Source organism: Colias eurytheme, chromosome 3, assembly GCF_061535395.1.
Source record: "Colias eurytheme isolate Ceu_HAF_F1 chromosome 3, ilColEury1 Martin Lab GWU primary, whole genome shotgun sequence".
In the NCBI taxonomy this organism is placed as follows: Eukaryota; Metazoa; Arthropoda; class Insecta; order Lepidoptera; family Pieridae; genus Colias; species Colias eurytheme.
The window spans coordinates 4,667,542-4,679,897 of NC_142982.1; the positions used below are offsets into that span (position 1 = coordinate 4,667,542).

A 12,356-nucleotide genomic window follows, 5' to 3' on the forward strand; every position below is an offset into this window, starting at 1 on the left:
TGTGAGACACATATCATGTACCTACAATATCGCGATTATGAATTTTAACCTTATGTTTTCAAATGTTTTGAACAGATGAAAGATGGTGATGTTTTTGACAGACATTAATTAAACTATTACGAAGTTTTTCGTTGTCATGCAATACAAGGTTATTAGAGGTATCTTCGCGACACTTATCGACTTATATAATATTTCTTTTCATAAGCGCATTTGTTAGTCTATCTTGTGAGTATGCAATAACATAATTCCTAAATTTCGACGTATAAAATATGTAACATCCATTTTACAGTATGAAGAAGGCTAACATTTGGTGTTGTTTCCCTTACATTAAGTAGTATTACGAAGAAGAAAAATATATTATCCTATTATACATACTGTGCAATATGTAATTACAGTTCACTTATAACCCCGAAAGCAAATAGTTTTATTGTGCGTGTCCGGATAAATCGTGTACACAAAATTCCTTCGTAAACATAAACTGAACAAGATACAAAAGATCTGGTAATAAAATTACGGCCAATTTTTAACATGAACTCAGAAAACACTCAATACATAAATCGTGATACTGAACTTGAATTCGCACCAAAGTAACTACATTCATATTCCTATGCTATTTATTTCCAGTTATAGTTACAGCTAAGTACATAATATTCATACATTGTTAGCAACTTCTTTCATAATATTTGTGCGTTAAACATTTACACGTTATTTATGTACATCAAAACATACATTTAATTAAAATATAAAACATAAAATACACCAAATTTTAGATTTAAAATAAACATCGAAATAGGTACACTTATTTTATTAAACCTACTAAAGACACTATTCACTGAATTTGTTCATGAGCGGACCTCGTCTATGTGATTTCTACATGGATAACAGTTAAACACTACCAATTATTGCTAAGGTGTTCCTACAAAAATTAAAAAATTACTAAAACCCGATTTCTTTCTTATCGTCGCGTGCTTTTAACCAGTTGCACAATAAATGGAATTCTGTGATTATTTAATTTCCAAAATATATGTCTCGTTGAAAAATATATGAAATTGTAAATAAAAAATGAGGCATGTCATATAATCACAAACAACATTCGAACCGAACTCCTCGCTTTTGGTCTTTAATACTCTACTCTAATGTTAAAATAGTGGACAAGAAGAGAAGATTATTAAGAGTGAGAGTAGAAATATCCAAAAAGAAGGAATGTACGGTCAATGTGTAAGTTTTAACGAGTGCTCGAAATTGATCCAACTAATTATGTACTAGTAATTCATTTTCTAATTCTAAATTTTGATAATTTACACATAGATATCGTGAGAAATGCCCAAGCTATTTGGGTCGTTATTTACCTATTGTACCTATTATAACTCACTTTTGATAATTATTAAAATTTATAATTTCATTCAAGTCACATGAGGTTGCTAAGTGAAATTTAGAGAAAATTAAACGAATTAAAACGTCCAAAGAATTGTTAATGTTTCAATATTAAGTAAACGTGAAGAATAAGATAATAAAATAACGTGGGTTTTTGGCTTAAAGTTTCAAATATTTAACTATTATGTATATTGTATCATTTTGGGGCTGGTTCACTATCCAGGAAGTTTTCACTCAAGATACCAAATTGTATCACTATCCGTTCCAAATTATGACGCTTTCTGTGCATTTCTTCATTAATTCATACTTACTTGATTTTATATAAAATGAAACATGAACGGACGTCACAACAATTACTCATTACAACGTTAATTAAACGATTACTCATTCATCATTACATACTTACGGCTTAAATCTATAACTGATTTGTGAACGCTATGTAGTTACTATTATTAGTTACAAATAACTTTCAATTAATTTCCTACGACTCGACATCATATGAACAGCATCATAAGTTGAATTGTTCTATATTGGCGGCAGAACTGGCAGTTAGTTTATTCCGTACTTTAATCTAACCTTGCAACCGCTTTCACTTCGAAACGAGTGAAGGCACTAGGCATCACGTTTGAATAAACTCGATTGGAGGTGTGTAACTCAAAAACTCAATTGCTCTATGTATAAGGATTTCCGAAAAAATAGAGGTCATACCTGTATTCAGATGTCTAAACGTTTTAATGGAAATTAAATTCGTTGTATAGACATTTTTGCAAAATAAAGAAGTATATTCGTAACGGGTATGAATTAAAATCGATCAATCTGAGACATAGATATTACTAACTACATTTAACATTTATTTCTTTTTAACAAATAGGTAAGTAGTTCAGACATGTTCAAATTATAGTTTAAGAATACAATTAAAATATAATTTTTCTAAATAAATGAGACTGAGTACCTATAAATGAGTATATCCTTCCATGAAATAAAGCAAAGCAATAATAAAAAAATGTAAATTTAAAACCCAAGAGTTTTAATGTAAATAATATGTAAGTATGTAAAATTTAAGTGTGCAAGTGGATAGATAAATTTAAAGTGTAGAAAATAAAAATTCTAATAAGCTTTAATAGACAATTAGCACCCTCGGTGGTCTTTCTTCAAAGACAGGGAGTGGAAACAACAAACCGTTTTAGTTTTATTCACACACATTAAAAACGTAAAAAATAACTTACTTAATATTATTATCATTATCTTTGCAATCAACAACTACATCCTCGTCCGAGGATAATATTCTCAACAAATGTTCATTCGATAAAGTCTTTACAATCATTAATTTTACTTTGATTTTGATCACATAATCTTCAACGACGCAACTATCATATTATTTCTTTTTAAATAAGAAAACTAACAAACACTGTAGTAACCTATATAATTATTCAAAAGGACTGCACCCATTAACATGGTGACAGTCACTGCAATATACAAGACATAATATAAATGTACATTATATATATTATAAAACAAATATCATATAAAAATCATGCTCAACCACGTTTACAATCTGAATATCATACTTTCATAAGACGGATATATTATTACATATAATTTATTCTTTTTTACTTCTTACAAAACAACAACTACGTTATTTAACCCTAATATTCATTTCTTTCAATGTTTAATACATATTATTATATATTATAGACCAGTGTTAGGCATTCTTTGACCGATGGACATAGAAACAATGACCTTTTATATTATTATTTAAAGCAAATGAATTCGTGTTCTCTACAAAAATAATAAAAGGAATCGTGATTAATTAATTATTAAAAGAAACCTTATTGATTATAAAATTAATCCATTTTTAATATTCAGGGTGTCCCACTATCTGTATACTAAGCACGAAGGAACTTGTAGAGTTGCATACCCAAAAATTTTTTGCTAAATTTTTCCTTAAAATTCATTTTTTCTTCTCTAGCTCCGCGCAGCCGGCATACAACGCTTCGCTATAATGTGAGCATTTTGTGTATGAAAACATAATCTTAAACGGTAGCTCACGTGCGGGTGGCAAAGTTAGGCGAGTTGTTTGTTAGGGGTGTACACAAAGAGTTTTAAGAATTCATCCATTTGAAAAAAAATGCAACTGGAATTTTTTAAGTAGGTACTCAGCGTATGCAAAACTATATCCTCCATTGAGCTTAGAATACCGACGATGGGACACCCTGTATATTGGTTTTAAGTATTTATTGTTACCTAACACACAAACAAAAACTACTGATCGCATTGTTTCAAATTCGTTTAACCTAATATTATATATACCCTTTGCTCTATGCGCGACAAGCTATATCGTTACAAAAATAATTTTCTAAAACCCATTCATGTAACACTATTGTCAATCTGTTTTAAAATAATCTTAATATTGGTATTACTCGTGTTATTCTATGTGTGCTTTAATGATTGAATACAATTTAAACATTATGGTTATATGTGACTTTTACATTTTTAAAGCCGCACAAATGCCAACATTTTTTTTCCTCCACTAATGCAAAACAATTGCTTATCTGTAACAACTTTCCGACTCCCGGCTCAATTATTTAATAATTATACATAAGAGTGCCGTGCGACTTAAAACTCTTCTACTCGTTACAACCATGCAGATTGCAGGCTGCTGGCTGACACGGTTACACATTTTGTGCAAAAAGACCACCTCATATATCGGGAAGTGAATAGTTACTTGCAAAATTACTATTTATAACATTAACAAAATATGCATTACTATTTCATTAAAACCTGTAAATACTTTTGCAATATTGGCTACAAAATAATCAACATTAAAAATGTAATAAATAACTCCAACAAAATATTTTAAAAACCTTCTCGACATACATATACTGGCTGGAACATCGTCAACGGCGAAGTTTTCTTCAGACATCTTAGTAACGATATAGAACTATTGGTGTTTTTTCGTTTATCAATGAACGATCGGACACAAATATTAACTTAGAGTCTATACGAGCCGGGGGCCCGCGATGCCGTACGACGGCGCGGGCGGATCGCGCCCGGCGTCGCGGGTCTCCGGCCGCTTCGGTAACGTTACCGAAGCGTTTTTATTATCATAAGTACATCACTAGTAAAAGTTTCTATCGTGGTTCGGCTGTCGCAGTACACGATGGTGCGACGCACGTAAACGTAAAACTATAACCTCGATTCACGCACATTCACTAGAGGTAAAAACGACGTCCAGAAAGTCCGCACCATGGAGGCGAGTGTGATAAGGAGGGCTGTGGCGAGGAGGGCCGGCCGCGGGGAGGCCGCGGGGGCCGAGGCGGGCGCCTGGTAGGGCACGGAGCAGGTGGCGGTGCGCTCCACGACGGGGCTGCAGCGCTCGGCGTCGGGCCGCTGCGGCTCGCTCAGCCGCGACTCGCAGTGGTAGCAGAGGCGGCCTTCGCAGTACCAGTAACAGCAGTCGTCGGGGCCGTAGTTGGACTTGTTCGCCTGAGCGCCGGTCTCGGGTATGCGTGGATCTGGAAAAGCGTTCATTTTTAACTCAACCATTTTATAAACGCATATAAATAATGGTGTAAAAGACGTCGACAGATACTTGTAGAGCCGTGAATCACTATAAAGCTTAATGAATTCAAAGACTGTAAAAAGTAAATAATTCAAAACATTTTCAATATGAATAGCTCTATAAAATGGAGTTAACTATCAGTTCAAAGCGCAGAAATATTAAAAGTAGCCTCTTTGTGAGGAAGCCTTAGCCGCAAGCTACTTAGTTCAAAGAAATTGTACAAAAGAATAAAGGGTCAATGTGAAGAAAAGTGAAGCAACAATTGGTCAAAGAAATATAAAAAGCGTGCAGTTTACAGTAAGCACCATTTGTCACTAGTATTCTCAATTTGAACTGCGGCCAAGCGGCGGTGGAGAGCTAATCGAGCCTAAAACGTCCCTTTTACTGTTATTTGCCAGCACAACACATGCATTCAGCATACATTTGTTCGAAGAAAAAGCGCTCTGAAAACTTTCTCTATGTAATAACAATGGATATTCCTATTAAAAATTTCTTCTGAGTCAAAGTAACTTGTTTTGATATCATTAATATGACACATAGGCATTCAATTTTTTTTAAATAAACTAAGTTAACAAATAGGGTTCCTTGGTGTTTTTATTTTAATTATATAAATTCATATAAATTACAATAAACAAATATTAGATAATTAAAATAAATAAATAAAATCTACAGTGAAAGATAAAAATAAAAGCATTACCGAGACATAGGAACGTGGGCTCGCCCGCATATTGCGTCGGGTAAGCAGGAGCGCGGTCCGCCGGCAGAAAGTAAGGGCAGTGTTGCTCGACGAGTTGACAAACTGATAGGCAAGGCTTAAGACGAACTAGGGGTCGGCCGGGGCCGGCGGCCGCTGCGCGCACCCAGCGACCGACGACGCCGCCGCCTCGTCGCCGGTCCAGGTGACCCACGCGCTCGAGGTGGCGTGCGTGCCAACGGGCGGCGTGCTCTGCTGGCGTCCTTCTAGACCTGCTGCCCTCGTCGTTTTCCTCCGCTCCCTCCTCCACCCACAGCGGCACCATTGTACTGCAAGCCCACCGTCGATACGTTTCCTGCAATTTACGTTAATATCACTGGACAGCTGAACCGAGCAACGTTTAGTACAAAAGGAAAGAAGAAAGGAAATAAAGGCTGTTGAGCAGATCTGACAAAAATACAACATTAAAGCTTGATTTGTGCAATTTGATTGTAACAAAACAAAGTCAATTGACATAATATATTCATTAACTATTAGAATAATAATTATTTTGTTGCAATATAATGATATTATGGGCCCTATAAATCAATGATCATGGTGCGTCTATATTTTACATAGGCTAGATATTGAATGTATCTAAACTTACGGAAATATTACACCTACACGTATTTGATACTGTAATTACAACTAAATTGGCTAATATAAATGTATGATACAAGAAGTTTTATCAAAAGCCAGACAGCTAGTGCATTCAACCCTTCTGTTTCGTAGCCCGGCATTTTTCAACATCACAGTAAATCGTCGTTTATTGTGGCAGTGATTAATTAGGTTACGAGCGGGACACACCGCTTCCAACTAAAACTTGGATTTTTGTTGGAATCGATGGACAGTTTGGCGTACGTGCTCAAACAATGGACGATTTTATAATGTGGGATTATGAAACTGAGTTTAAGGTACGGCAAAAAGAGTGTAGTTACTGTTTTCAATTTTGTAGCAGAATATGAAATGTGGAACACATGTTTTAATATTAATTGTACCGATGCACTAAATTTATAAATTATAAGCATACTACTAGCTATCCACCCGCGGCTTCGCCCGCGTTTTCAAAGAAAAACCCGCATAGTTCCCGTTCCCATGTGATTTCCGGGGTAAAACCTATTTTATGTATTAATCCAAGTTACCCTCTATATGTGTGCTAAATTTCATTGTACATAATAGGTTCAGAAGTATTTGCGTGAAAGAGTAACAAACATACACACCTACACATATACACATACATCTATCCTCAAAAATTTTCGCATTTATAATATTAGTAGGAATACTAATAGGACAGGATAGGGTAGCCAATCATCAATGGATAAAAATGGTCTTTTGGCGCCCTAAGGTTAAATAAAACATTTTGTATTAAATATAATTATCGACTGGTTTTTTCATAGTTAACCTTTTAAAACTTTCATTATAAGATTTTGTTGTTGTATAAAGTAACTTTATTTTTCTATAAAACTCTTGAAACTTTAACTTCCATTTTGTCGTTTTATTTTGTGCAAGCTATTTGACTTTACCGCTTCTCTCACACAAGCCAAGAGCCGGTGCAGAAAAGAATCATCATCATGAATAAACTAAACGATTTAGTAGCATGAACTTTTCCAAATTTTTCCTTTTACTACTTTAATCACATAACCACAACAAACATTATTGTGATCTTCGTCCGATACTACTCATATTTTCTTAAAGTCCTCCTACTATATGTATGAAAAATATAATGGTCGTTTGACGTTCTTTTCGCGTCTTCCCTGACAACTTTAGTAAAGTGGAAATCACTCGTTAATTGATGCAATCTCAGCATCCTCTTTGTTCAAAGTAATCATGTTAGTAGGCCATATCTTGTGGAATATATTCACTTTGATAACAGCTTATATCTATGTAATCTGTTACGATCTACGCACACATTGACATATTGTTACAAGTACGACATATTAGAATGGCATTGTGTTATTAATATACAATATATACTATAAACTCACCAAGTAATAACTGTTTACTACGCAGTTAAGTAATTTATAAGTTGACGTCGAATGCGTATCAAAATTTGGTTTCGTAATTAATTATAAGAAGAATGAAAACATCTTTAGCAGAATTAACTACCAGCATTAAAGTTTTATTGCACAAGCAACTTGTTCAGGTTATTTATTAGAAAATTAAAACATAAGTAAGCTTTAGAGCTAGCCTAGCTCGTTATTTTTAAATACAAAGTGACGTCTCACAATTAAAATCTCAGTCTAACCGTGCAGCTCTTTACTTTTGTTCTATTAAGATCTCTAAGAGTCTTGAAAATGTTCTACGGAAAAATATTCAGAGAACATTCGTTGTATGCCAAGTAAAACTGATTCTATTCTTTTACATAAAAATATCATTTACGCGAGATGAACCACCTAGATTAAAATATATTATAAGAAAAATAATCACTTCTTTTTAATTAATGAACGGTTTTGCTGTGTTCTATTTCGTTCTATTTATTTTAAATATCTAAATCCGCCTTTTAATAAATAGAGTGTAAAGAGAGGAATCAATCATCAATACATTTAATATTAAAATAGGTTTTAAAACCCCCAACTATTATTTAATCGTTAATCAAAGTTGTACGATGTGGGCGAAGTGGTTTAAAACGTTTTTTCCCACAAATGTCCGAGCATCGCGACAAGCAATGGAGCCATAACCGCGCTAATTGTGGCCCGATGACACATCGCGGGACTGCGGGGCCCGGGGGTTGTTCCAATAATGTCATCTTGTAACGCTAATAGCCAATACGATGTCCTTTTACGAGCATTCCTTTATCTTATGGCCCATTGACACGTGCTCTCGGTAATTATGTGTGAAAATAATTATAAGTGCTCTGTGTTAGCCCTGTTTAACATAATTGAGGTTAGAGTGAATGTCTTAATACGTGTTTAGTTTTAGAGTTTGCTTAGTTATAATAAGTACACAAATTATTCTTGCAGCTATTTAAAATCTTATAGGCATTTTCAGTATATAATTTTTAAAGGGCCTACTTTTTCCAATTCGACTATGCACTATTAATATTTATATGACTCTTAGTATTAGTATAAAACAATAAATTATTTACCAAAAAAAAATAATCAAACTTCTATATCATCACTTCCCACGACGGATGTAATCCAAACACGTTAAAGTGCCCTTATATTCGCTTTAACAAATTGAAGACGGTGACTTGCCTTTCTCGCTAGGATAAATCAAATTATGAGTTTCACTCATTAAATAGCAGTAGGTTCTAACAAATCAGAACAAATGGAGTTGCGGGGAGTAATGTCCCTACGGGTTTGGCAGCCTCCCTTCTCCCAGCTTATATAATCAATCATAGTGAGCGCTGTATCATTAGATAACCACAGATATGGCTGAAGGTAACAAACCAATCAGGAGAGAATCGCTTAGTTATTATGTAATTGAAAACGCATTAACTGGACCGCGTGTAACTTAATCGACCGTTTTGAGTACTTGCGTGTGTAATCAGATATGTGAAGATGTGTGCACATACTATGGAGCATAATAAATTATATGTGTCCCATTTACCGATCTCTATTTGAGTTGTAAACTACGACTTCGGCTGAATTGATCGTATAGAGATAGAAATGAATTTTAAGGTATCATCTAGGTATTAATAATTGGAAAAAATAAATATTATAAGATGAGAAACGATTTAACGTAGTTTATAGATATTCACTTCAATTAAATTTTAAATAATAAAATAATAGCATGTCATAATATCTGCATAAGAATTTCATTCTTATAGTCATAAACTTAGTCTTAAATGTATTATGTATACCTTATAATAAAAGTTTATATTGACATAGATTAATATAAAACCTAAGATATAGCTACCTAACAAAACGATCGGAATAAACCCGCGTTCATTATCTCTTAACCAACTAGGAAGCGAGCTCGCAAAAATAATAAAATGTCAATAATATTGAGATGTCTCGTGTGGGTTATCGTCCCTGTGACCCAGTGAACGGGATTAATAACCATTCAGTATGTAGAGTGAAATTGAGCTCTGAGTCATATTGACTATCGGCGCTTGTTAGTCTTAGTCATCTGTGAGCCATTCGTTAGTTGCTACTCAATTGAACTTGCATTTTAAAATCTCTGGAGATCGTTCTCATGATGACTGAAAGACAAAAGATGGATCTTTTTGACTAATTAGCTATCGTCGAAATTGTTAGCATCAATGCTTCTTGTAGAAAATATAGATCTCTTAGGTTTTGGTATCTATTGATAAAATCTTTCCGAACTTTTTGAGAGCTTATTACATAATAATAATTGAAATGAACACATGTAAACAGACTATAAATTTACATTCATCTCTATCAGTTGATTTGCGTGTTAAATCCACACGAAATTTGGCTGCAAATCCGATTAGATTTTAATGCAAACCAAATCTATATTGTATCGAGTAAATTATGTAGAACATTTCAAAAACTAGACCACATTATACTGAGTACACATAAATTGCGGCATCGGGTATGGTCTCAAGGGAATAAAGAGCAAAATTAACAAAATAAACAGAAGCTAACAAACAGTGGCGCGCGTAATCCTCTTATCGCTTATCCCGGCGTGCTGATCGCGCGGTTCTGCCGCTACTGTGGAACTGAGATTTGAAATTACTATTTATTCGATATTCATTGCTCGTGACGCTGTTGTCATCCGCTAGACTTTCTATGTCCTACTTCTATGAATCATACTTATACACTATAGACATATTCGCCATAGGTCGCGTAATGGTTGCGGTGGCGAAAAATTCTCGGACATTAAAGTATACTTTATTGCGAGCAGAAATAGCGAGCAAGAATTCAAATTTCAGTTTATTGAAGGGATAAAAAGAACCTACAAGGATTACATTGATAGATATTATTAATAAATAATAATATAAAGATTGTAACTGCAAAAGTGATAGGGAATTTCGTCTTTCTCTACTGTTAAGATATGTGTGAGGTGTATTGAGTATCAATTTATAAATTAATAAAAGCAAAAAGTTCCTTGGAAAATTTAAACCAATACCCGATAAAATTTAACTAATGATACAGAAATGATTGAACAAAAGCTATCTTTATCTAAATGGATATAGAAAGTGGTCTTGTCTCTTAACTAAGAAATTTATCTGTACCATCACCCATCACCCACGCACTACCTACTAGGAATATGATCATTGTCATATGATTGCTTAACGTATGCAAATTTTAAATACAATATCTAGACTTAGTTATAAAGAGAAAAAAATGTGTTTTGAATTGTGTGAAAATAAAACTACAGGACTTCCCTTTTGATAAAACAATATTGCAATTGAATTTCATATTCAAATTGCATAGATAATGCAATATATATACAATAATAATATTATAAAGTATATCATTATTTTCTAAAAAATTTGGAAAATCCAAAAGTGCACGCCTCATAATTTTTTTTTAATAATTATTTATTAATTATTATTTTTGTTTATTTAATAACAATTAAACCACATCGAATCAGACCCTGAAAAATGAAAGGGTTCTATTCCTGAGCATACTCAAGCGTAAGAGAAAAAAAAGACTCGATTAGTAAAGTATTTCGGTCGCTATCGTGTTAACAAGAAAATCCTCCGCACATACAGACACACGGACGTCCAAGACAGAACTTTTTAAACTGTTTTTTAACTAGTTTAAATAACAAAAATGACATCAAAAATATCATGAATGTTAAAAATAGTGATTTTAAAGTGAAACTTTTATTACATCGTCTCAAACTTTTTGGTCTGTGTAGCGCATGTCGCGTGTATCGCGGCTGCCGAGTAGGTATACCTACTCGGCAGCCGCGACCGTCACGCGACATGCGCTACACAAAGCAGTGTTCGGAACCGTTCGAACAGTTTCACTTTTACCGTGGTTTCATAAAACCACACAACATTTTTCTTAATATGTGTGTGTATGTATTATCTTACAAGTGCAATGTATGATACATAAAGACATTTTAAGTTTGAAAAATCAGATGTCTTGCGCGAAGTGACAGTAGTACCCTCAACGCTTCGCTTATGAGGCGTGCAATATTAATTATATGCGTGAATGTAATTTTAATATCATAAACCAGCCTTTTAATATCAGACGAAAGCTTTTTCTCCTGACAAGCGATTAGGCGTACTTAACTATGTTTAACTATGCTGCGCTTATACTGTTAATAAATCTGCAGAGGCTTCAATAGTTTTATAAGATTGCTTAGAATTATGTATATATAGAGACAGCTATTCTCAGTTCTCGAAACAATTCTAATATTACAATTTACATAAATTGTACACGAACAATCGGGGAATGATTTGAAGTAACAATTAATAATAACCAAATCAAGCTCTAGTAGCTAGAAGTATAATATATAACTGCTTTATCCAAGGCGTAAATGAAAATTCAACTGAGAAATTAACTTCTACTAGCCAGTAGCCAGATCAAGAATGTTAACGTGCCCTTATAATCAGTTATGTCATTTAATTCCTAATACATATATAGTTTAAAATATGGGGAGACAGTATCATTATTCTCTTTACAAAATAATTGAATTTGTAAGTATAATAACACAGAATCTATTACACATAAGCATAGAATATTATAAACGTACACATCGTTTATAATATTCTATGTTGTCGTTACGAAGCTGTTGTATTTTTATTGCATGCAATATCCAACGAGC

At 33.7% G+C, this 12,356-nt stretch overlaps 1 protein-coding gene across 1 annotated transcript in view; it reads right to left on the minus strand.

Annotated features, from left to right (window-relative positions):
• Positions 1-3,297: 3,297 nt before the first annotated feature.
• The window catches only part of Mid1 (calcium-permeable channel component Mid1), a 34,110-nt gene continuing 25,051 nt past the window's right edge, over positions 3,298-12,356 (minus strand). Inside the window, exons 2-3 of the mRNA XM_090119533.1 lie at positions 5,634-5,985; positions 3,298-4,889 (exon numbers count right to left, since the gene is read on the minus strand). Coding sequence (XP_089975659.1) covers positions 4,561-4,889; positions 5,634-5,985 — 681 coding nt within the window. The 3' untranslated portion in view covers positions 3,298-4,560. The remainder of the gene's footprint in view (positions 4,890-5,633; positions 5,986-12,356) is intronic.